General features: G+C 34.7%; 1 protein-coding gene across 1 annotated transcript in view; it reads right to left on the bottom strand.

The window, feature by feature from the left end:
• The window catches only part of CCDC172 (coiled-coil domain containing 172), a 57,444-nt gene extending 39,204 nt beyond the window's left edge, over nucleotides 1-18,240 (bottom strand). Inside the window, exons 1-4 of the mRNA XM_017871232.1 lie at nucleotides 17,562-18,240; nucleotides 17,265-17,350; nucleotides 1,562-1,642; nucleotides 170-377 (exon numbers count right to left, since the gene is read on the bottom strand). Coding sequence (XP_017726721.1) covers nucleotides 170-377; nucleotides 1,562-1,642; nucleotides 17,265-17,350; nucleotides 17,562-17,640 — 454 coding nt within the window. The 5' untranslated portion in view covers nucleotides 17,641-18,240. The remainder of the gene's footprint in view (nucleotides 1-169; nucleotides 378-1,561; nucleotides 1,643-17,264; nucleotides 17,351-17,561) is intronic.
• Nucleotides 18,241-27,369: the final 9,129 nt, after the last annotated feature.

Below are 27,369 nucleotides of genomic sequence, written 5' to 3'. Positions count from 1 at the left end.
GACCAAATGCTCATGTCACATTTACTTCTAAATCATTTGAAACTGCTCACAATAGAAGATACATTCTTCATTAGATCAATTAAAGTAAAAGAATTGCTATGCAGTAACCCAATTTGCTCATGAAAAAGTTAAATTTTTGGAAAATTCATTCATCCAAAATAAGTTATTTTCATTAATGCAAGACAAATGAGGTGATAATATTTATTCATACCACTTTTTAAAATGTTTGCTTGGTTTTCTAAGTTAGATATTTCAATCTTGACATTTTCTTTCATCAAAAGCTCTCTTTTCTTTGTTAGTTGATACTCATTATTAAAGTCTGTAATTTCCTTAAAAAATTTGTCTTTCTCCTCTATCATTTGTTTCTTTATAGCCTCCTGAAAACATAAATAAAAGATGAAATATAGGTGTTAGTTGTAATAATATTTTCCTTAATTATTTAAAATATAATCTTTTGGAATTATTAACAATGAAAGTATATAATTATACTTCCTGGTATTATGGCAAAAATGTTTTTTTCTCATAGTAATATTAATAAAAAACTGAAGCTCTTACATAGTAACAACGATCTTCAGATGAAAGATTTAACCTTAGAGTTTTGGGAGAATTATTGAGGTAGATATCCTACCACTCATCATTGTATCTGTTATTTGTGTATTAAAATTCAGAATAATATTACATTTTATAATTATAACATAAAACTGGAGAGTAAAGTAATTAAATGACCAAATTGAAAAATTAAAATCTACACTTAAAGGAATTACTGCCTTACAGGAAAACAAACAAACAAACAAGGATAGCCAAGAAAACTTTTAAAATGTGGATGATGAAGGCAAAATTATATATTCACTTCAAAATCAGTTTTAAATAATAGTTTACATTGTATGAAGTAGCAACACGGTGGAGAAACAAGAATTCTCAAAACCTGTGGGCAATGCGAAACCCTAAACTCTTTGACAATGCTAGAATCTAAACATCACCATATTTTTCTAAGCTATGTCAATCAATTTTAAGCCACATTTTCAATGTGGCTATGTCATTTCAAACCGCCAAGTGTTGGTTCTGACTTCAGAAATGTATTTTTATTATCTTTAACTGTATTTTCTTTAAAAGGTCAATTAATCATAAGTCATATTTCTAAATTGGCACTGTCATTCAAAACTATTGCTCAGGCTGTTGGCTCTGAGTTAATAGAAAAATACTAACAATATCCATCCTTTTAGCCACATCCATAAATATGCCTAAAGTGTGAAACTTTCTGCCTTTCAAAAGGATTTTATCCAAGGTCTCAATGCTTGAGCAATTCAAATCAGTTCCACTGTTTCTTTTGTGCTTATTACAACTGCAAATAATTGCTGTATTACATCCCTGCCCATGCACTTCTTTCAAACTAGATTACTCTACCAATTGGTTTTAAATAGCACTTAATACTTTCCTGTATCTGAGCAGGACTACCTACTAATATGCACATGGATAATTTTCTAAAAGCATACTTAAGTATATTTGAAAACTTTTTTACATAATTAGTGTAATAGATTTTTCTAGGTGGCTGGAAACTTACAAAGGTTTGAAGAAGCATATTCCTATGGTTTGTAATTTCACTGTACTGTTTTTCTAAGGCATTTTCATGAGTTTTCAAAAGCTGTAAGAGGAAGGATTTTTCAAAAACTGTTGAACCTTCAAAGTACAAAAACAGAAATCAGAATAATACAATTAATTAGGCATTTTAGAGTGCCTTAGGTAACAGATTTGTCTAGTATAAATTATATTCTGTATTAATCTTTAAAATGCAAAATAAAATCAGCATCAAACATCTTATTTTATATACACTATCTTGTATTATTTTGTAAGTACTTTATAGTTACAATTCTATAATCTCTTCCCCCAATAAGACTATAGGCTCCTCAAGGACAGAGAATGTGCTTTCTTTTCCTCTCGATACCTAGAAAATTCTTAGCTTAGGTACTAAAACTTTTTCAATACACACATTGAAATCTGCTTTAAGACTGTTTGTTTTTAAATAACAAGTTTCTATTTTCACAGCTTATAAGGAATATATGAATGAATAAATCATGTACATAATATGACTAATAAAATAATAAGATAAAATCTACAAAGCAGAGGCAAAAACTCAGTCCCATGATTATAGTTATATCAAATGGGTTTTGAGAACTCATTTTTTATTTTAATACTTCATTTGGTTCTAAGTAGCAAAAGGTATAATAAACATTAATGTTAGACATGCAACTGTTATTTCATTTGGACCTTAAAAAACAACATCTCCTGAGAGATGAATATTGAAACGAAGTCAGGAAGCTTTAATATATAAAAGCTAAAAATGATGCTGGACTGGAAATACTGTAATTTTTCTACTATGTTCAGTACTAGCCCTCATAAGAAAGCATCATTTCCAGTTTGGGGCTGTTCCCATCTCTACAGAGAAAAGAAAAAGGATATAAATTCAATTTAAATTGCAGAAAGCAAGATTTATGGTAGTTATAAGAACTTCCTCAAGGTGAGAGACAGGTTGTGAAATCTCTGTCCCAGAAGATATTGAATAGTAAAGAGCTTAGAAATAGTCTAGTCCAGAGGCAAAAGGGTTGGCTTAAGAGACAAGTTTGAAATATTATGGCTAAAACGTCCTAGAAATATTGACATTTAAAAAGTAGCTGAAATAAAATTGAAAATATGATCTTACATTTATGTAAAATCGTAGCCCATCTGCCCATATCTTCAGTACTTGGTACTGTTTTCATCAACCCGATTTTAAGAAAGGCATCAACAGAGAAAGATTAAAGAGGTGCAATTCACACAATCAAAGGAACTGAGGTCACATTTTAAAGATTGGGGGAAGGAATAATAGGGTGGTTAGTATTTCCTGTCTCAGAAGACAGAAATTAGAAAACATGTGGCCAAATCTACAAAATAACGTAGAAATTTGTAACAAGGGTAAACTACAGTATGATCTTGAAATCTACCACATTTATTTAGAATAAAATATATTTCGTGACTATTTAATACTTATTAAGTAAATGAGAATAAAATGAGGTCCAGAGAAGTTAAACACCTTACAAAGGCTGTATAACTAATTAGAGGCAAATCCAGGATTAAAATCCAGGTCTTCTGCCTTTCTTTCTTCTAAATCCTGATGTTCACATGGAAATGTCAGAACTATTTCAAAGTAATGAAAAGGTAATTCTAGAGCTAAAAAGGGACTTTAAGGTGTGATAATGAGTTGAAATATATAAGTTTAATAAACATTTAAGGAAATTACCAAATCCTAGATCCACCCGAGCTTACTGAGAAGGGTGTTCGCAGTATATACCTAACTCTGAGTTACTGTTGTGGACATTGCCCAGGAATGTCCACAAAAAATGCTTTAAAGACCAAATAATGAGCTGGATAAATGTGGGTTTAATCTACTAAGGTATTTCAAGTATGGTACCCTTTAGAAACACAATTTATGAATTGTAAGTCCATGTATACCACTGGTCTGTTGTAAAAGACCTACGTCAAGCCCAGAACTCAAAAATGAGGAAAATATTACTTACTAAACTAAGAAATTTCTAAATCAGACTTAAGCAAATCTATTATTCAAATTCAGAAAAGCCTTATGTTAAGGACTCAGAAATTAAGGTGCTATGTTTCAGCTATCAATGATTAAGAGCTTAAATTACCACTGAGCCCATGTCTTCTTTCTTAAAAGGGAGAATAACCAGTATTAAGAAGAGCTAGGCGACATATTGGCACTTAACCAGAATATTTTACCATTACCTAAAAAATGAAATCTATATACCAAAAACTAAAAAGTAGACAGCTGTTCTAAAGATTTATAAAAAAGGCATATCCATAATTTTCCTCTTCCCTAAAATTTTATGTAAATCATCCATTTTAAGTTCTCTGCTTCTTTGTTTTATTTTAGTATTAATCTCCTCTTCATTCCCTTTTTGTCTTACCTTCCGTCTTTATCATTTACTTCCATATTTGCCTCTTTTAATCCAGATCTAAAGAGGCCCAGAGAGTCAATAACTACAGAAAGATTATGGTACATTAATCTTCAAATTTACATAGGATCTATGGTTAAAAAATGTTAATACAAAAAGTCTTGGTAAGTATGAGAAGTAGAATGATGGAGAAAGCGGCAGGAGTTTGGGAAAGTTAAAGTCAGGAAGGACAAGAATAGAGGCCTATAATATACTGCTTCACATTGTTAAGGACATCAATAGATCAAGGTTGCAGAAGCTAGATAAGGCCTATATTGTTAATATATTGACTTTATATTTTAGTGGAACTAAAAAAAAAAAAAAAAAAACTTTTGAATCTGCCCAGTTCCTCTTTGTTAAGTGTAAGTTACTAACTCTTCAGAAATAAAAGAGCTTTTCATAGTCTCCTGTTCGTAGAATGTTTCAGATCGTTCTTTTTGTTCTTATTGTTGTCCCAACTGATTTATTTTTTCTGTTCCTGTGTTTGAAAACTAAATCTACTGATAGGTAAAATTTAAGTAAACATTCCAAATATAACCCTGAATGTATTGATAGGATCAAAAGATGAATAAATAATCATCAGAAAATCCTCTTACCTCTTTTTTGTTACAAAGGTAATGGGTGGAGATCAGAGTTGGGGAGATAATACATAAAATGTTAGAGTGCGATATAAAAATATTTCTAAACATATCTGAGTCAGGTTTGAACTGAGGCATATTTTATGTCTATGTAGCTTGAACCATTTATTTTATAGTAAATAAAAACTTAAAAATCCATTGCTTCTGTGTCCTAAGTTATCCACTAAGATCCCAAAAGAATACAGACAGTATAAAGAAAAGGGTGAGAAGTTCCTAATGGCAGTGATAAAATTTTCTCTTTTTCATTTCTATCTGATCTCCTACTAGAAATGAAAAAATACATTTGCATATAGCCTTAAAGTGATAGGCCGGGTGCGGTGGCTCACACCTCTAATCCCAGCACTTTGGGAGCCTGAGACCGGCGGATCACCTGGTCAGGAGTTTTGAAACCAGCCTGGCCAACATGGTGAAACCCCCCTCTACAAATCAGCCAGGTCGGTGGGGGCACCCATAATCCCGGCTACTCAGGAGGCTGAGGCAGGAGAATCTCTTGAACCCAGGAGGCAGAGGGTGCAGTGAGCCAAGATTGTGGCATTGCACTCCAGCCTGGGCAAGAGAGGAAACAGTTCAAAAAAAAAAAAAAAAAAAGTATATTCTAGAATCTGGAATCAAATAGCCAGCTTTGTGACAAATTATGTGTTTTGGAAAATTCTAATTTACAGTAGTGCCAACTCCCTGGTTAATTCTGCTTCTCTCAGCAATAAAAACTGTTTTTCCTTTCCTTGTTTTATTCCTCTTGGGATATTTGATTTTTTAATGGAACTTATAGTTTTCCCAGTGAGCTGACTTATCTGGTCAACTAGGTCAGTTTCCAGCAAAGCCATGATTTGTGACTTTTCACTACTCTTGCTGCCTGGGTGCCTTTAGGTATTTTTCTGCCAGGAGAACTTAAAATTTGAAAATGACATAGGATTTAAAATTAATGTTAGGGTCCAAGCTAGCAAAGTACATAGGTCCTCTTTGTTGTGGTTGCTGTTGTTAAAAATAACCTCAGCCTTGAGGAACTGACATTTTGCTGATTAAATACTCTGCCCCATAGCATAATAGGCAACTTTACATTTTAAAAAAACTAAGAGTTATGTAGAAAATTTCACATTCCTAAAATCATAACAATTGGGGAAAATATATCATTATTATGACTATATGATAAAAGACATTTAAATACTAAGGTACATTAATGAATATTGTATTGATAGCAGACATTAAGGTTTTATAAAAAAGATCTCTCTTTATACTTTTCCAAATCACAGAGGCAATGCTTAAAGAATAACTTACTATGACATAGTAATCCTAATATAGTTAGCAAGGAAGGAAATAACCGCCTGACAATGGTTTATAAGGCTTTACCTGATTTTCACCTCCTCACTCCCCCTCCAGCCACCTCTCCTATCAGTCACCTCCTCACTTGCCCCATTCCAGCCACAGTGGCCTTATTATTATTACATATGTATCATATATAATATATATAATATCACATACAATATATACTACATACTATTATATAAACTATAATACATATATTTATACATATTAAATATTATATACAAATAAATATTTTTGTTGTTGTTGAAATGGAGTCTTACTCTGTCATTCAGGCTGGAGTGCAGTGGCACGATCTTGGCTCACTGCAACCTCTGCCTCATGGATTCAAGCAATTCTCCTGCCTCAAACTCCAGGGTAGCTGGGATTACAGGGGCACACCACCATGCCTGGCTAATTTTTGTATTTTTAGTAGAGACAGGGTTTCACCATGTTGGCCAGGCTGGTCTCAAACTCCGGACCTCAGGTAATCTACCCGCCTAGGCTTCTCAAAGTGCTGGGATTACAGGTGTTAGCCACCACACCTGGCCCCATTATTATATATTAATCCAAGAAAATGTATAGATAAACTGTGAAGAAATAAAAAAAAGGGTTTAGTAAAGAAGCTATTAACAAAATAAATACCAAAATCTATTCTAGCTAACAACAACAAACAGAAAAAAGCATGGAAAATATCCCATTCGTGACAGCAAAACCAAGACAAACAAAATACACAAATAAGAAATATCTGAGACCTGTATGAAAAACTTCTACTGAGGAACATAAAAGAAAATCTGAATAAACAGAAAAATATGTTATATTCTTAAATGTGACTCAGACTTATAAAGACATCAATTCTTCATAAATTACAACAATCTTAATTAGTGCAATCTTAATGAAAATTCCTATGATTTTGGTTCTTTTTTAATTTGACAAAATTATTTTCAAATTTATCCAGAAATATAAACCACGAAAAGAATCAGGAAAAATCTGAAAAAGAAATTACCCTTCCAGAGAGTCAAAGATATTTTAAAGCTAATATATTTAAGCCAATAATACACTGGTGCCAAAACAAATAGATTAATAAAGTAGTATAGAATATACAACACAGATACAAGTATAGACATACACATGCACATGCACACCACTGTATCATAAAGACAGTGTATGAGTGTATGTCTGATCAATGGGGAACATGTGACATTTACTCAGGTGACATTTTTCTTTAAAATATTTAAAAAAAGAAAACCACTATAAAAGTATTAGAAAAAGATATTGTTTAAAATCTTGGAATGGGACAGGCTTTCCCAAGCCTAGAATGGATTCAGAAACAAACTAAAACATTAAAAATTCTAGCAACACAAAACTCTAAACTTTTACTAGAAATCATGTCATAAAAAGCCAAGATACAAATAATAAAGTCTGCAACAAATGATAAAGAAAGAATATCTGTAATAAAAAGCTAGATGCCAACCAGAAAAGACTAGAACAGGATAGAAATAGGTAAATACACATACAAATTTAAAATACTAAGTTAAAAAATTCAAATTAAAACTAAAAGATGTCATTTTATATTTGTAAAACATATTAATTTCTAGTGTATGAGTAGTAAAACTGTGAGAATAACACTGGAACAACTTTTCTGGAGGACAATTTAAAATAATCAAAGCCTTAAAAATTATAGACCCATTGACAGAGCAATTTGATTTCTAAGGCTTCACCCTAAAAAGCTAGGATAAGTGCACAAAGATGTACGTATACAATTATCACTGCAATGATGATAGAAAGAAACAGTAATTTATTAATATAATAGTAAATAATTATCACTAGGAAATTAAATAAAATATAGTATAACATATAATGGAATACTATGCAGCAATTAAAATTGCTTATATATATATTTGCTCAAATGTCTAGGTTACAGTAAATAGAAAAAAGCAAATTATTTAAGAAAAATATAAATGCATTAAAACAATTTTGAAAGAAAGCCTATGAAAATGTTAACTGTGTGGTGGAATTATAGGTGATTTTCACTCTGCTTTTGCCAATTTCTTTTTGGAATAATTTGCAATAAATAAACACTACTTTTATAAAGAGTTAAAACAATAAAACTATTTTAATTTTGAAAAGTAGTCTACTGCATGTTCACCAAATATAATGGTAGAAGGTCTCAGAATTTCCCAGGAATAAAACCCAGTCTTCCAGTAGGAACATAAGCAAGAAATCTCAGTAAAGATGGGAAGAAGCAGGACCTCAGAATTAAAGGAATATTTTAGAGTAATAATCTGATCCATTTGCTCACTGTGGTGGTCACATCTCTCCCTTTCCTTCCCCTGTCTCTTTTGGGAGGAATTTTTAACCAGAAGAAATTAGACTATATTTGAAATCATGGAACTCATCTGAACAAAGGAAACTGAGGTATACAGCCTTTCAACTTATCTTGAAATATTAATTCAGGCAATAACAATCCATGAGACCATATATACAGCAAAGCCTACATGAGAAAGTCTTCCTATCAGCATGAGTTCACAGGCACAACTGTAAGTCGCCAGCTGCCTTTGATCCTTTCCACTCACCTTTTCAGAACTCACCTCTTGTTCCAAAGTCCAAAGTCAACTCTTTTCAAAATAACCCCTAAACTGCAAAAATTATTATTCCTCTTTTCCTCAAATAAAACTCCTATTCCTCCAAAGCTGCCCATTTCAGTGAAATAGTAATCTGATTAGGGAAAGATGAGCAAAGCACAAATACTGACCGGTCAAGAACATTTTGTAATACTTTTTAATCTGAAAGACTCTTCCTGGGGAGCAACTTTAAAGTAACATAACTTCTGTGTATTTGGCAACTCAGGTGGCAGTACCTTACCTTACCTATCACCACAAATTTTAGGATATAAAACAAAGGGATGCTGAGGTAGAACATGTTTATTCATGCACTTCTTTTCATGGAAGAACTATAAAATGTTGCACATTCTTTAAAACATACATCTTCCTCAACAAATAAGAAAACCTGGCACATATGCAGGAAATAATCATATCTCAGTCAAGTAAAGCTATACTACAACAACATTAGAAACTGGCCCTGGGGTACTCACATCAGCTTGTCAATCAGCTTTAGCTCTAAGAAAGTAGTTGATTCTTCCAGTATTCAAGAAAATGAAAACAGGACGAAAAACAATTTATACATTGCATTTATGGGCAAATTGCAGTCCTGAACAAATCTCACAGAATAACAACATGAACCCTATGAAAAATACTGTTAATAGAAGAGATAAAGAGAATTATCCAAAAGATTACAGTGAAGAGCACAGGATGAAAAAAATTATAATCAATTACTTACTATTCTTAAGAGGATGCAAACAAAGACATGTCCACTAGTAAACAAGAGCAAGGAAGGACATAGCAGAAAAAGATAAAACAAAACAAGCTGAGACTTTTAAAAAGGCAAAAAATTAAAGTGTTAAAAAAAGAGAAGACAACACATGATTTAAATTTGCAGAGAGCATTAAATAACTAAACTAATACTGTAAAAGATAGAATCAGGGATGTAAAGTATACAAAGTTTTCCCAGACTTCTGAGGACTCAACTCAGAGTAAAGAGAAAAAAGACCTTCCAAATTATAAGAAATGGGTGTATTGAAAACAAACTCTATGTGGCCGGGCGCGGTGGCTCATGTCTGTAATCCCAGCACTTTGGGAGGCCGAGGCGGGCAGATCACGAAGTCAGGAGATCGAGACCATCCTGGCTAACACGGTGAAACCCCATCTCTACTAAAAATACAAAAATATTAGCTGGGCACGGTGGTCGGTGCCTGTAGCTCCAGCTACTTGCAAGGCTGAGGCAGAATGGTGTGAACCTGGGAGGCAGAACTTGCAGTGAGCCAAGATCGCACCACTGCACTCCAGCCTGGGTGACAGAGCAAGACTTCGTCTCAGAAAAACAAACAAACAAAAAAGGAAAACAAACTCTATGAAATAATAGCTGAGGTTAAAATGGAAGGCTCACCCTTGTACCAGAAAAAAAAAATAGATATATCTGTACCAAATTTGGAATTACAGATTGTTTAAAATCATAAAAGCAATCAGGGAAGAAAACAAAACCTAACAGGTTACCTTAAAAAAGGATTTTTAAAAACGAGGTTGACTTCAATACTTCTGCATTAATAAATTTCAGAATACGATAGTGCTAGATCCACAAAATGTTGTAAAAAAAGGTTTGACTCAGTAAATCATGCAAGTGTGAGGATAACAGAAATTTCAGATATTAATACCTTAGAAGATCTATTATTCATAAATTCCTCCTACAAAATTACTTAAACAATTACACAGACTCATCAAAAAACACATAAAAAATAAGAACCCAAGAATGACAATGTGAGGCACTGAAGAATTTTATAGTGCAGAATTATGGTTAATGTGGCAGTAAAAGCAAAAGTAGAAAGGACTTACTTTTTACCCCAAACACAGAGAAATGTTAGATAAAATCTAACTACGTTTAAAATATTATTTACAAAGCTAAGCAGAAAGGAAGAGAGGGAAATCTTCACGCAAGAAACAAAAAGACAGCTCAGGGTAAGGATGGTGTGTTAAAATTCAAGCTCACAGGAGCATCTTTTAGAAAGGATACAGGCATTAGGGATTAGGCTTTAAATGCCCACATAAGAACAAAAATCACAGGCAAAGAGAGCCAGGGTTGGACTCACTGTACTGTCAGGAATTGAGAAATATCTATGCCAGTTACAAAAGATGGATAACAAACTCCACCTGTTGCCCTAGAGATGCAGCATGTAAGTGAGCTATATCCCATTGAGCCGTGAGTGGAAAAGGACTCATATCCTGTGAATCTGAACCCTGAGCCTAATCTATGGATGGGTGTAAGATTCAAAATCTCTTATCCATACAGTGCAGAAATCCTGAGCTCAGAATTTAACACAAAAACTGGTCCTTAACAGGGAAAACCTGTGAGGCCCTGGCAGCAGGGGTGAAACTGCTTCTTAGGGACATCTTTTCTATCAAGGAGTATGTTGAACAGCCAGGAAAGATAAGTTATTCTAAAGATAGGTTCAATAAAATAAAATCAATAAATTCTTAAAGTTAATAAGAAAATCTACCACCATGTAAGAAAGGCATCAAATCAAACAAGTAGAATTCAAGGCAGAGGAAAAGAGAAAATAGAATTCTATGAGAAAAATTTTAAATTAATTTATTCATTCACTAAATGTCTGTTTAATACCTACTATCATTCAGGCACTGTTCTAGATGCTGGGAATAACAGCAGTGAACAAAATAGATTAATTTCTATCCCTTGTGGAGCTTACATTCCACTGGAGGGAGACAAATAATAAGCAGATCAATATAAAACATGCCAAGAGGTGGTACGTATTACACAGCATAGAGAGAGGGAGAGATGGTAATGCTATTTTATATAGGAAGTTCAGGGAAGGGCCTCTACAGAGAGGGGGACTCAAATTTTTGGGTCTTTTGACCACTTCATAGTCTAAAAAATTATTGAGAATTTCTTTTGTTTGATTGTTTTCATGAATTATATCTAGAAATATTTTCTGTATCAAAATTAAAATTGAAAAATTTTTAAACATTAATTTAAGAATAATAATAATCCTATTGCATTTTAAACACCACATTTGTATTTAAAAATTACTTTCCAAAACAAAAGCAAATTAGGAAAAGGAGTTGCATGTAGATTTTTTACAAATCTCATTAACATCCGGCTTAATAGAAGACAGCTGGGACCAGGTTTGGTGGTTCATGCCTGTAATTTCAGAACTTTGAGAGACCGAAGTGGGAGGATCACTTGAGGCCAAGAGTGCAAGACAAGACTGGGCAAAATAGCAAGACCCTGTCTCTAGAAAACAATTTTTTTTTTAAATTAGCGAGGTAGGGTGGCAGAGGCCTGTAGTCCCAGCTACTCAGGAGGCTGAAGCAGAAGGATCACTTGAGACCAGGAGTTTGAGGTTGCAGTGAACTGCTATTGTGCCACGGAGCTCCAATCTGGGTGACAGAGTGACACTCTGTCTCTTAAAAATAAATAAATAAAAACAAATTAAAAATTAAAAAAGAAGACAGCTGGACTCTCATATCTACTTCTACTCAATCTTTTGTAGTATGTTTTTCAATTGGAGAATAGGGAGTGCACAGATACATAGTTGGAAATGATTGTGCATATTCTTCTTTGATACTATATCAAAATTCACCATGTGGCGGCTCCTTAAAGGTTAGTTGCAATGTGGAATCTGAAACCATTTCAATGAACTTTTCATTCTATGTTATAATAAAATCCATTGGTCTAGATTGCACTTTGAATCTACCTTTTCTCCGTGCACAGTTTTGTAACTTTATACATTACTTACTGCTTCCCTGAATTATGCAGATCCTCCAAATGTTGATATATTTCATAATATGCTTTCAAAAGTAACATTCTGAAACATTTTGAAACATACTGTTTCAAAAGTAACATTTACATTCATTAATATCACTAACCAACTCACCAGAAAAATCTTTTAAGTACCACGAAGCTGCCAAGCTTATGGTGACAGATAGATAGGAATCCTCCAAAATTCTAATTTTTGTTTGAAAGCTTGCATATTATCATTGGCAAAATAAGAAGAAGAACGTCAGATGTTTGCCTTGACATTTTAGGCTTACTTCATTTATTTTGAGAAAATTTTGCCAAACACCCAAATCTAAATAACTACAACTTGACTGTCAATTATCTAAGTAAAATGATGTTTCAGAAAAGAATAGCTAGCTCATACTGCATCGCAAACAACCGCACACATGCTCTCCCTTGAGACAATCGTAGCACTTTGGAATACAAAAGTACTTTAGGTATACTTCCCATGTAATTGTATACAATATTGAAAATGAATATACTCAATGATCAGTTTCAATAAAATATCTTTGACAATTCAATCAAAGCATTAAGTAAAACTAGCGGTTTTTGTTTTCTTACTGAGGATGCACGGCAGTGAAGAATACAATGACTACTAGTACTGTTTGGTGCCACTGCCTCGATTTGTGTTAAGGCACTAACAGTTTTACTCACTGCAGTTTTTGCACTGTCAATGTGTGCATTAGCACAGTGAAAATGGCAAATGGTACCTTTGTATAGTATTATCATAAAAATAGCTTGACCTTACAAACTCCCTGAAAGTGTCTTGGGGACCCCTTAAAACTCAGAGATCACATTTTAAGAATAATACTCTAAGGTGACAACTGAGCAGAGACTTAGGCTAACCAACCATCAAGATTTGCATGGGGCTGTCCTAATGTTAGCACTAAAAGTTCCACATGATTCTACCGGGAAGATCTAAATGAAGTGAGTGTGCATGACAGAGTAACAGCTAAGGGAATCAGCATTTCAAGCAGACGAAACAGCTAGTGCAAAGGCCTTGGGGTCAAAGAACGATTGGCATATTCAAGAAATAAACAGCCCAGTACCAAGGTTCACACCCCTATAAACCTTACTGTCCTCAGGAAGGTGAGCTACTGGACAATGCCTAATACAATAGTCAAAGGACACTCAGTGACCTTTTTTGCCTACTTCCAAGTTTTGGATAATTACTCATGACAAATGTGATAAGGTTTTCTCTACAGAATTTCATAGAGAAATGGAAACAAGTTTTTTCTTTAAATGAGAACATCAAAAATTTTGAGTTTACAGTTAGGTTTATATAGTTGAAGTTGCTTGATGTTAATCCTGTAATTCAGGAAGAAAGATGTTATATAATTTATTTGCCAAGTATTCATACTGTGATTTAGCAGTTGCTCAATGAATGTCTGTTGAATGAGTAACTGCCAACAACAAAATTAAATTTAGGTAGGATCTAAATTTTTTTATTAAGTTTAAAGAAAGAAAAAAGTACTTCAATTACAAAACTCCATTTCAATATTATAAATGATAATACTCTGTGATTTTGTTCTTTCTCTAGGAAATACGGTACTAAAGGATATGACTTTGCCTGCTGTTCTGGAGGTTTCCTAACTTTTACCAATTAAAAAAAAAGAACACATACATATTGAGGTAAAGAAGTAGAAGTAAATGGGGCCAGCTTAAGTTACTTTTAATTTCAATATAATTTTCCTTTAAAATTTCATGAAATATCCTTTTATTATTGTTATGGTATTTACACAAGTTAAAATTGGAAACAGAAAAAGTAAACAAAATATTCACAAAATAACCTCAGATTTTTCTCCATTTACTCCCTGTCAAGGGAATATGGCATTATATTGAGTTTTATGTAATACGTTTATAAAAATTAAATGTCAAAATTTTAATTATACGCCATTTTTAAAACTAGAAGAACCTCTTTTAGGCGTTTAAAAGAAACTACCAATGTTCTGTGAGTCCTTAATTTTGGTCTGCCCTGTCATCAATACTATACAACTTCTCCTTAACTATCAGAAGTTTTATGTGTATTGGTAAGCACGAACGCAAATCCAGGGTATGTTCTCATTTTTTTGTTTTCATATTACCAAACCTAACCAGGCATAGTGTAGCTGTCCAATTCACAAAGTACTCATACTATATAACCTGAGATTTTTGCAACCATATATTTTAAAAGACTCATTGAGCCCTGAAAGGCAAAGGCTATCATTCAAGTTCTAATTACATGCTATCCAGGTTTTACATAAAAGAAAAAAAATGAATACTGTACTTCCCAAATGCATTTATTGACCAGAAGCAACATCCAAAATAAATGCCCCCCAAATTTTCTGAATATATCACTGTACAATAGCACAAGCACTACTCTATTCAAATTATGTTCTATTAATAGCTTCTCCTTGTGCTGCTACTGTTTGATAAATAGGTCAATAAATGCCAAGTCAAATATTCAAGTAAATATATTTTCATTGTTATTGGCAGACATATAATTAACTCAGAATAAGAGAAACAAGAAATCAATTTAGGATTAGTTCTTCAGTTCTTCCCATTAGTCATTTGCATTATAATTGTGAATTCCACTTTTAAAATCTCTATGCATATATACATACCATCTTGACCATAATATAAATCAAACTATTTCAATCATAAATCAGTATTTTATGAACAGTGACCCTCATATGTTAATTTTATTAGTAAGATACAAATGTATTATTACCCACATATACGAGCTGGTTAAAAAGCAATGCATGCTTATGAAACTATATTAATTAGTAAGTTCAACAAATGTTTCTAAACAATGGTAGGACTTTTCTCTGTCTTCTTTCTAGCAAAAACAACTGAATCAACATTTTTTAATGTATGTGTATATATCAATGAATTATATTTCCATTTGCAGACAAAACTTTGCTAACAAAGAAAATACTACAGAGTAACATTAAAAAATACGTTATATCAGGTCAACATCCTCACCAATCCAGGAAAAGTGCATTTTGTACAAAAACTTGTACAAGCAACATTTTAAAAATATTAACCTAAACAAGATACAAAACTTCAGATATATTATTATACATGAATATCATGAAGAAAAATATTTAAAATGAGCTTAAGAAATCGACTTTAATAAAATATGCTCTTATTGTTACTTTCATTATGGTAGTTTGTTTCTGAATTATGTATCGTGGACAAGTCATTTACCTCTCAGTTTCCTCACTCATAAAAAGGGAATAATGATGGGGTCTCATCACAAGATTGCTGTTAGGATTAAAGGAGTTAACAGGAGAAACATTTAGAACAGTGCCCCTGCATACAGTAAGTGTTCATATTTTGCCCATTACTTCTATTAGCTTCTAGGTACCAATCCTGAAAGTGTCTTAATTCTTTTTCAAGAAAAGGAAAGTTGCACCATAACATTCTTAGTGTTTTGCCCATACCAGCAGCTTTCAGCATTGCTGGTAGCAGCTAGTTTACCTGCTATTCACAGGCAAAACAGGAGGTAGGATCTCACTGAACAAGTTACGAATCCTATTTTAAAAGACTTTCCTTATTATCTATCAAACTATTAGTACTCATTAATTCATTCAACACACTACTGTATACTATATACTGTTAGATAACAGGCAGTGGGAATAAAAGATGGATAAGGAAAAAATTCCAGATATGTTGCTCACAAAATAGTGGGGCATACAAACACAAATACAAGTATGTATCATTGTTTAATTTTAAAATTTTACCAAGATGTCTATGGGAAGGCTTTATTGGTGATGTTTTAGCAACACCTCGAAAGAAGAGCTGAAATTTGCCGGATGGAGAAATGTTCTCTGTTTCATTCCCCAAAACTGAAAATTCCTCACAGTGATAAGTTAAAATAGACACATTTGAAGCAAACAGACTTCCTCAAACAGACTTCATATTACATGGTGTTTGTTGAGTCCATCATTGGGTACTTAATAAATATTTCTGAATAACTCTGTCCCCACCCATAGCGAGGCCTTCATTGCGGCACACTTAAATAACGTTCTTAGCTTCCTAATTGTCTATTCCCATCTTCCCAATCAGAGCTCAGAAAGATCCTCCTAAAACTACCTTTTTTTTTTTTTTAAGACAGGGTCTCGCTATGTTGCCCAGGCTGGCATTAAACTGAACAACTGTCTTCTCACCTTAGCCTCCTGAGTAACTGGAACTACAAGCATGTGCCACCATGCTAGGCTACCTAAACCCACTTTTACTGCTCCCTGATCAGAAACTTGCAATGGTTTTCTGCTATTCTCAGATATCAGCCCTCGGCTTTGACTAGATTCCTTTCCCAATATGCGCTGCACATATTTGCCTCCTCCCTCTGTCTGGAATGCTTTTCTCCTACTACTTCCTTCTGTTTGCCTCTTCAAAATTCTACCCATACTTCAAGAAGCCATCAGACTCTCCTGCTTCTTTTTACAATAACAGAAAATTACAAACGCTGCAGGAAAAAGAAACGCTAATGGAAAAGGTATACTTCGGACGCAAGGCATGTCTAAAACGTGGTAGAGAATTTTAACACGAAAGGCAGGGGCTTGTTTGAAATTTACATGCAATTGTCCTATCAACATAGCACACAAATTATTTATCATTCAAAATGTATATACTGCACCAACTACTTAATAAATAAGTACAATAATGATTCTTCTAATGACATTGTGCTCTTTTAAAACCTTAACCATCCCACAAAATGGACAATGAATTCTTCATTACCTTAGTTTATTTAGGGCAAATTCATATTAGAACTGAAGGTGTCACTGGATTCAGAACTTTAAACATCACCAGGCACCATGGAACCAAAACAGCCAGCACAGAGTAATGTGCTTCCTACTTGAAAGACAACTGGTTAAACAGTGAAATATCCCCCAAAAGTCAAGTTAAGGCAGGCTTTTTCAAGTGATAATTAGTATGCTCTACATTTCAATACCTTAGATTCCAGCTTGATTTTCTCTTCATTCAGCTCCTCCGTTGCTTTCTTAATTTTTTCACGACATCTGGTTATTTCCGACCTCACTGTAATAAAAATTAAATCTTTAAACACATCAATCTTTCTAAAGTCCCCATTTTGGTGGCGTCTGACAAGCCACCTTTCAGCTGTCTTTCCCTCAGCACGGCAAGCAAGCTCCCCTAACGGCTCTGACCACTGCCTTCGGGATTTCCTTCTCCCCCAAGCACCCAGCACCAGAAGACAAAAGCCCCATGCAAAGGACAGAAATGCCCCGACCTTCTCGCATCAAACGGCGACTCTCCTCCGCCTGATGCTCGGTGAAGATGATGTGCTGAAACAGGGACTCCAAGCTCATCTCAGGGCCTGGCTCCTGCGATCCTTTTCTCGCCCTTAAGTGTTTTATAACCAACCCTGAGGATCCTGGAAAGCGGAATAAAGAAGACGGCTTCTTCTAGAACTATTCCCAGCTAGACCTGTTTCTAACCCTCTGTCGCCAGTCCAGCGAGAAGATGGAGGCCGACGCCGGACGGGGTTTGAGGGGTCTGAGGGTCTAGGAACGCTGGCCGCTGCTGCCCGTTTCTGCCCTCAGCCTTTGGTTCCCGTTACAGTTTACAAACCGGGCTTTTCTCCTTCACGCCCTAAAACGGCAGCTTCAAGGTCTGCCTTTTTCCCTGGCGGAACCCCTGACCCAGGCCTCTGTCCCTCCGTGGGTTTGTTTTTTGCTTCGGCGGCAAATAAAAATGGCGGCCAAGGCCTTGGCTTTTGAGGGCGTCTGGGCAGCAGCCATTTCTGTAGTTAGCCTTTCAATCCCAGTCCGCTCTCATTTTAGGGATAATGTCCTCAGGGTGCTCTCTGTCTTTCAACAAAATGGTACGTGCCAAGAAAATCCAGGGCCAAAACCTTCCCTACGGCTAGAGGCAGTGCTTCAGGTCGGGTCTTACCTGTGAGAACTTAAACTACGGCGGCTCATTGGGACCATCCTGTGGTGGGCAGGTTTGCCCTGGGCATGTGAACCCCAAAGGTCTTAGGCCCAATTGGAGTTGGGATGCCCAGTATCCAAGGCACAAACACTGAATATTATAAAGTACAAAGTAACTGTGATTCTAAATATAAACTTTTACAAAGTCTTATCCTTTGACGATGGCAAAGACTGCTATAAATGTGCAATGTCTGACATTCCGCCTTAATCATTCCTTTGTAATCAGGGCATATCTTTTTTGTCTGCTTTAAAATTAATCATTGCCTTTTGTAATCAAGCTGCAGTAATATTAACGCTTCAATATCTGCGCAATATGTGTCAGAGACCAAAGTGGTTGCTAATTAAAGCTTAAACATGAAAGGCACCTTTGGGACTTTTGCGTGGGATTTTTTAAATCAAAATTAAAATATTTTAGTTTTAGTAGGTTGAAATATTGACATTATAATAAACATTTGACTTTATTTCTGAATGTAAAATTGACATTGGTTGAACTTTAAAAAGTAACTTGTTAGAATGTATTTAAAATTAAGTGAAATAAGGTAAATGTTAATTCTGTCACATCACAATAGGCTTAATTAATATTTCATTAATGCTGCAGTCTAATCAGTTATACATTTTAACCTATTTCAAATTTCTGCCTTAATTTCCATCAAGCTGTTGATGCATAAAACTTAATTCTTTGACTTTATTTTAAAAGAATGAATACTGAAAAGTAACAAAGAAGAAAAGAACTGCCCATAATCATGTCATTTAGAAGTACATATTAGCATTTTACCAATTCCCTTCCAGGTAACCCTCCTCACTCTTCATTTTTCCTTTATAAACTTGAAATTATTGTGAATCAGTAATAATAATAATTTGTTATTGATTATTTGCTAGGCACTATTTTGAACACTCTGGATCCTTTTGAGATGATTTTTGCTGTCGCCTTCATAGCATAGTTGAGGAAACTGAGGCACGGAACAATTAAGCATATTGCCATAGTTGCGTACCTGATATATAGCAGTGAGAACTGAAACCAAGAAATCTGGAATCAGAAGCCACGAATTTAATTTGGGATTCTGCTCTTTTTTCCTCTTATTACATCCCAGACATTTTACCATTTCATTAAAAACTCTTCATAAATATATTTTTATAACTTCATAATCCTCCATCATAGAGAGGCATGTGTAAAATTTAGATGTACCAAAATAAATTTTACTCTTTATCTGTTCAAGGGTGAAAACAAAGCTTAAATTGTGGTTTGAACCATTTTCTTTGAGCACTTGTTTGGAGGCTTATAAACTGTACCACAGCGGCCATCAAAGGAAAGGGCTTCCAGAAGATAAATTATATTACTGATTAATATCACTCCCTTCAGAATTATTTCCCATGGACTTGCACAAGGAACGTCCTCACAAGGAGGCTGGTTTTCAAAAGCATGCTTCTATTTAACATTTCAATTTTATTAGTTACACTCAAATTCACATGTATTATTTAACATGCTCTTTCTATGTTGAAACTTGGCAGAGTAAAATTTGGGCAGGTCTTTGGGGAGTTCAGTTGCCTCACTTACACAGGAGTATGAAAGAAAGAGCTGCTGGAAATTCAAGAAAGCGGGTATGGGGAGAAATGGCTTCTTCATCTTCTGCAGTCATCTTGGCATACCAGAATATTTTGGTGCTTTTAAATCCAAAGCTACACTCTTCTTAGAGTTAACCATACACGTTACCAGGAATTTTACATTTTATTTTGTTTGTTGAAGCAAATATGATTTATATGAGCTCACAGCGCAAAGTTTAAGTGTCCTATAATAATAAAAGTGACATATTAAGATAATTAAAAATACTGTCGTTGTGTATCTAGGTTTATTTATACATTTTCTGTAGTGTTAAGATAGTTTTGCTTATAGATATCCATGCTCATTACATTTTATAATGTTCAGGGCAAGAGTAGCATTACTTAAATTTATGCCAAATAAAAATGGCATACAATGTGGTAAAACTTGGGCATACAGTTTTCTGAAAATGTGCCTTATAAGTCTAAAAAAAGAGATGATTCATTCAACAACTGTTTAATGAGTTTCTGCTATTCATTCAACATATATTATTGAGCATCTCCTATGTGCCATATTAGAGAAAAAACAAGATTTAATAAAACAGAGCTACATAAAAAAGTATTTTCTTCCCCAGATATTTCTAACCTCACTGGAGAATTATTATATTTTTTAGCATTTTGGCAGCCGTATAAACGACTGCTTTCAGATGTTTCAACAGATGTTCTTTAGAAGGAAGGCCAATTATTTGCATTATAATACACAGATATGATTCTCAGATCTACACCTTCCATCTGTACATGTTTCATTGAATTGCATACCTATGGAATATAAAAGCTGATATCACTCATTGTTTCTCACCTTCAGACTTTTGTTCATAATAACACTAGCACCTGGGTTATTGAGCCATTGATAATTGCTTTGCTAGAAGGCCTTATATAAGACTATACTGCTCTTGTGATTTAAAATGTATTTCCTCTCCTTTCCTAGATTGATGACTTCCCTAAGTTCTAAACCAGGCTTGCAAATACACACTAGCCCAGGGCATATATATTGCAATGGAAATAAGAAAAGTAATTCATTTATTTTATGTTTTGTCTTAGGGCATCTGCCACAAAGAAAAAAAAATTATGTGGGTTCAACCAAGTTTAACAATCATTTATTGAGGATCTACTAAGTGTAAAATTCTCTGCTGGGTACTATGGGGAATACAAAGTTGAAAAGATACAGACCCTACTCTCCTGGAGGTGATAGTCTACCAAATGGGACATAGTGCGCACAAATAACTCCAAGGCATGCTGTGTTTAAGAGACACAGTATGCACAAATAACTCCAAGCCATGCTGTGTTTAAGAGACACAGTATGCACAAATAACTCCAAGGCATGCTGTGTTTAAGAGCATCACCCTTGTGCTTTGGGAATTTAGGGGATGGAGTGAGAAGAAGTCTGACGTGGGTGATCTAGGAAGACTATCAGTAGGATATAAAATATGAGCTGAGTTTTAAAGGAGGGTGGTACTTCAACAAATATAAAGTAATGGAGAAAAATAGCAGAATGTTGGATGGGGTCAACAGTTGGATGATGTTTAACATGTTTATATATGTGTTGGAGGACTACTTAATGTTTGTGATCAGGTAAGTAATGGGTCAGAGTTGTTTTATGCAGTCTATTCATGGCAGGAAGTTAGAAGCACTAAAAAAAAAAGAGACTAATGGGTTGATGGGTGCAGCAAACCACCATGACACATGTATACTTATGTAACAAACCTGCATTTTCTGCACATGTATCCCAGAACTTACAGTATAATTTTTAAAAAAGAGACTAACATGTAGCATGTGTTGAATAGCTCACTGGCAAAGTCCATTCAGGATACTATAACAAAATGACATAAACTAAACAGCTTAAAAACAATGGAAATGTATTACTTATAGTTCAGGGGGCTATGAAGTCCAAGATCAAGGTGCCAGTGAATTCACTGTCTGGGGAGGGCCCATTTCCTTGTCCATAGAAAGGGTATTACTGTATCTTCACATGGTGGGAGGAGCTAGCTAGCATTTTGCTGTCTCTTTTATAAGGACACCAATCGTAATCATGAGGTCCCTGCCCTCACAACCTAATCACCTTCCAAAAGCCTCACCCCTGAATACCATCACCTTAAGAGTTGGGATTTCAGTATATGAATTTGGTGTGGGGGTGACACAAACATTCAGGCTATAGCCCTTGCTATGAGACAATAACCATCTGAGACTTTGACGTGTATTAATTCTTTTAATTGACCCAACAACCATAAGAGATTAATGCTTTTATTATGTTGGAGACTGAGGAGACATAGCCAAGTAACTTCTCTAAGGTCACATACAGTAGCTAGGAAGCAGCAGAATGAGAACTTGAATCCTGATGGTCTCTTAAAGCAAAGGCCTTAACCACCTCCCTTTACTGCCTCTAAAAACTAGAGGCAGGAGAAAATAAGATGATTTAAGTAGCTGTGTTTTGTTTCAAGGTAGATATATTTTCAAAAAAATGCTTATTACCAACAAATTAATATTTTTTCTAAAGAAATTTCAGACTTCTAGAATTTGGATTAGTAATGCAGTGTATTCATAATGAATTAAAATAAGATGTGATTTAAGGAAAAATAATTGAAACTAGGTTCTGCCTTGTTATAAATGCTTATTCCACCAACCTAATACATAAAGCAAAAAATGCAATTCATATGCAAAATATTATATTTGTTTCCTAATATTTATATTTGTTTCCTGAGGCTGCTATAACAAAGTACCACAACTGAGTGTTTTAGAACAGAAATTTATTCTCTCACAGCTCTGGAGACTGAAAGTCTAAAATCAAGGTGTCAGCTCAGTTGGTTCTCAGTGGGTGCTCTTAAGGAGAATATTCCTTGCCTCTTCCCAGCTTCCGGTGCTTGCTGGTCAACCCTAGCATTCTTTGGCTTATAGACAGTCACTCCAATCTTAGCGTCTGTTGTCATTTGGAATTCTCTGTATGTCTCTGTCTCTTTCTGTCTTCTCTTCTCTTTATAAGGACGCCAGTCACATGGGATAAAGGGCCTGCACTAATCCAGCATGACCTCCTGTTAACTAATTATATCTGAAAATGAACCTATTTCCAAATACGGTCATGTTTGGATGTACAGGGACTGTTCAAGTTAGGACTTCAACATTTCCTTTGGGGAACATAAGTCAATCCACAACCAACCTTAAAAGATCAGTTGCGGGAAATAGATATGATTTTAAACAAAATTTTAAGCAAGACTGATTTATTTCTATTATGGTCAAAGCATTTTTAGTGATTTAAGGGACTGTAGAAAACATCTTGCACAATTCTTTTCTTTTATAGGTGTTAACATAAAGCCAGGGAGGTTGATAAATTTCCCCAGTGTTGTACATGCAGTTAATATCAGAGCTAGGTCTAGAACCCCACCTATAATTTTCCGTTCCAACGAAAGATATTTTTTGTTCACCAGTGGCTTTGAACCACTTCAATTAAAGTAACTCCTCTTTAGTCTGTTTTCTATACTGAACTTTCTTATAAGAGTTTGAAGAAATGGTATAAAACCAGGGTAAAGAGCTGGCCTGGAGCAATTCATCCTCCACAGGGACCCTTCTCCATTAAGGAGATTAGGGAGATGATAATATTACTAGACAGACAGATAGATAGAGATATTGAGAAAAACACATGAATGCATACATATATACATATACATACATATATACACACAAACGTATGATAAAATGATATATAGAGATATAAATGCTTAAAAGCATCCATTTTATCTTCAGTATTATACTTCTACGTAAAAATGAAGGTAAATGGTCAATTCTTAATCACTGATTAAGAAATGCAATCTCTTTTTGGTCATGAAATGCATTGCAGGAAGAAATTCCATTCACTTTAGGAATCATTAAGTATCAAAATATTTGGAAGAAAAATCTGCAGTGTACCTGGTGAACTTGGATTTTTACATTGTCAGAGCCCAGAGCCCAGCACGGGAGCCAGAAAGGCTATCTCAGGTACTGTAGCCAAGACAGTAGATTGTCAGCCCCAGAAAACAAAAATAAAACAAAACTTGGAAAACAAAATTCTCTACCGTGTGTAATTCATTTATTTATTCAATATTGGGTATATACTATATGTACAGCAAGTAAGAATTTGGCATTACAAGGATTAATAAGACAAGGGGCTTAAAATCTAGTTGTTATGAAGTTATAGTTTACATGGCTTAAAATCTAGTTGTTATCAAGTTGTAGTTTACATGACAATGTAGTGGTTTGAGATTATTATATAAGAATAATTAAAAGATAATTTTAAGAGAGTATTTTAGTCATTAAATAAGTAATGACATTTAATCATTATTTGTCTACCTAATTAATACATGATTACTTACCCAGTAAATAATTGACTCTTAGTTGTTGAGTAGGTCTAAGCTTAAACCAACAGTTAACATATTCTACTCAGTCTAATCACGTATCACAATTTCTATGAATGAAGATTTCTCTTAATTTAAGTGAATTAGTCATACCAACTATTTGGAAATTTGGGATAAATTGCAATATTTCTATTACTTTCTATGAATTATTTACAGTGACTGGACAGTTTGAAAAATATTTAATGTACATATACACATATATGCATAGATAGAGTGAACCATAATTCTGTTTCTTAAAACACTTTGCTAAATTGCTCATTTATCAGGATAAAACTACTTTATGCTGTCAATGTTTGAAATGACTTTAGTGGCCTTAGTACAATAGTATTGCATTATAAAAACCAGACACTGCCATTATTTTCCCGTCAGGATGTCATAGACAGTTCAAAATGTTTTATCATAGTTTACATGGCTCATAAACCTTATCTTTTATTTGACATTGCAGGTGTGCTGTTAATAGAATGCAGAAAACCCCTTAAGAAGCTTAAAGAAAATAATTAATTAGCGTTTAGATAAAAGAGCTCACTAAGAAACATTTTAAACAGAAAATAAGCTGATTATTTTATAGGTAATAGTAAGCAGTTCTGGAAAAGAACTAAATGGAATGAATAAAAAGTGGAAGGAATTGAAATTATCTGAAGACACATAAGGAAATATTGCAAAATTCTAGAATTACTGAATAAGTGTATATGTCATCATTTGAAATTTGACCATCTTATAATTTTGTGCTCATTATATCTCATTATTTTGCTTACAAAATGTGTACATGCACAGGTTTCGTAAGCCATTAGACAATCTATCCTTTCCTTTTTCAAGGTGTTAAGACAGAGAAAAAAGCAAGAAATAGGCTGAGATCCCACACTGTTTTGTACCATAGCCTCAAGTGAATAAATGCAAGGATTGTGCATGAAGGATCCAAACACTCATAAAAAAGATTCATGGTGATATTCTTAGAAGAAATTAATAAAACCTAAGAGAACTTACCAGAAAAATGTCCTGAAGATGATTTTATTTCAGTAATTGTTGTATTTTAAATGCTTTCATTTTCTTTTGTGATGTCTTTCATCTTACTTACAGTTATTATTACTCATAAAATATGATATTTTGGTCCAGAAGGCTGTAACTGTAAATGAGACATAATATTCTCATCTAGGAGAGATAAGGGGATTCAAATCTCCTGCTTCACCATGTAAGCTGATTACCACAGAGGTCAGAAAGCTAGTTTCCACTTCCTTTAAGTGCCAGCTGTGATATTTAATGTAACCAACCAGACACCCTTTTTTCTTTTTCACAGTCCCAGCCTCTGATTGGCAGCCTGTCTCAGTGGTTTGTAAGAGGGATTAGGAATTCCGTGCTTTGACAGTTGTGTTAGGGCTTGAGGGTGAGTCTGTGAGGAGTGACCACAAACATCTTTAGTGTTTATTGGAGATCTACTGTGTGCCAGGTCCTGTGCCTCAACAATGAACAAGATAAATGAGCTCTCAGAACTCAAAGAGCCTGCAGGAGCAATAGGAAACAAGGCTTATTAGTTCATTCTCACGCTGCTAATAAAAACATACCTGAGACTGGGTAATTTATAAAGGAATGAAGTTTAAGTAACTCACAGTTCAGCATGACTAGAAAGGCCTCAGGAAACTTACAATCATGGTGGAAGGGGAAGCAAACACGTCCTTCTTCATATGGTGGCAGGGAGAAGAAGAATGAGTGACCAGCCTAGGGGGAAGCCCCTTATAAAACCATCAGATCTGCTGAGAACTCACTCACTATCACGAGAATAACATGAGAGTAACCTCCCCCATGATTCAATTATCTCTACCTGGTCCCTCCCATGACACATGGGGATTGGGAACTATAATTCAAGATGATATTTGGGTGGGGACATAGCCAAACCACATCATTCTGCCCCTGGCCCCTCCCAAATCTCATATCCTCACATTCATTAATTCACACTCATTAATTCAATACAAATGGAGTAAGTGTAGGTATAAATATAACAGCATAGAACGGAGACCTGCTGTGAATGATGTGAACAACACACTTACGCTTCACAGTCTCTCAGGCTGGAAGAACTTGGCATCTGCAGAGCAGAGAGGAAGCCAGTGGAATTGGGGCACAGATGGGGTTGTCAAAAGGGTCAGATCATGCAGGGCCTTGAAGGCAAAAGAAGGAGTTTGGATTTTATTCAAATGCAGTGGAGGGCCATAAAAGGGTTACGTGGGAGGAACGGTTGCATTTTAAGAATAAGATGACAACTGTGCGCTGCTCCCTTGGTGGAAGAGTGGCCGCACATCACAGAGGACTGGCTGGAGTGTGTCCACCTGGGTCCGGGGTTCATCCTTGGTGGAAGAGTGGCCACACATCACAGTGGACTGGCTGGAGTGTGTGCTCCTGGGTCCAGGGCTCATTTGGCTGATAACTAGCTATGTGACCTAGAACAAGTCATTGACTCTCTTTCTCCCTTATTTTACTTGTTTTCAAATGGGTATAGGAGAGGCAGAGTAAAAGAAAGGGAGTAAATGGGAGAGAGGAAAGAAAAAAAATAAAACAATACTTACAGATGGAAATTTCAGATAGTAAATTGGAAAAGAAAATCCCAAAACTAAGAATTTAGTAATACAATCCTTTAGGCAAAAAGGAGTCATCTCACTTCACTCTTTGGAAAAGCCCCAGACAGGACACATGGAAAAGAATCTAGAAATGTATCAGGATCATTGCCTTTGGTTAAGAATCAATATCAGGGTCTTAGGGAAGAAAAATTCAAGATTTCTGCCAGAATTCTCTCTATATCATTCAGATTTCATCGTATGTAAGTATGTACACAATAGAAATTCACTGTACACCCATTCTATCTGTAAATATATTGAAATGCTCTCACACAGATTGGCAAATAATTGCTTCCCAGTCCTCCAAGACCAATCCTCATCACTCTGGCTGTTCATTAGTGTCTTATGGCTGCTGTAACAAATCACCAACTTAATGGCTTAAAATAATACAAATGTGTGATCTCACAGTTATGCAGGTCAGAAGTCTGAAATAGGTCCTTGTAAGCTAAAATCAAACTGCTGCTAGTCTTTCTGGAGGCTCTGACAGGCAATTCCTTTCCTTGTGTTTTCCAGATTGTAAAAGC

Source organism: Rhinopithecus bieti, unplaced genomic scaffold (assembly GCF_001698545.2).
Source record: "Rhinopithecus bieti isolate Rb0 unplaced genomic scaffold, ASM169854v2 scaffold_5982, whole genome shotgun sequence".
NCBI classification, from domain to species: Eukaryota; Metazoa; Chordata; class Mammalia; order Primates; family Cercopithecidae; genus Rhinopithecus; species Rhinopithecus bieti.
The sequence above is the reverse complement of the archived record's forward strand: the minus strand, read 5'-3'. Positions and strand labels throughout refer to the sequence as shown.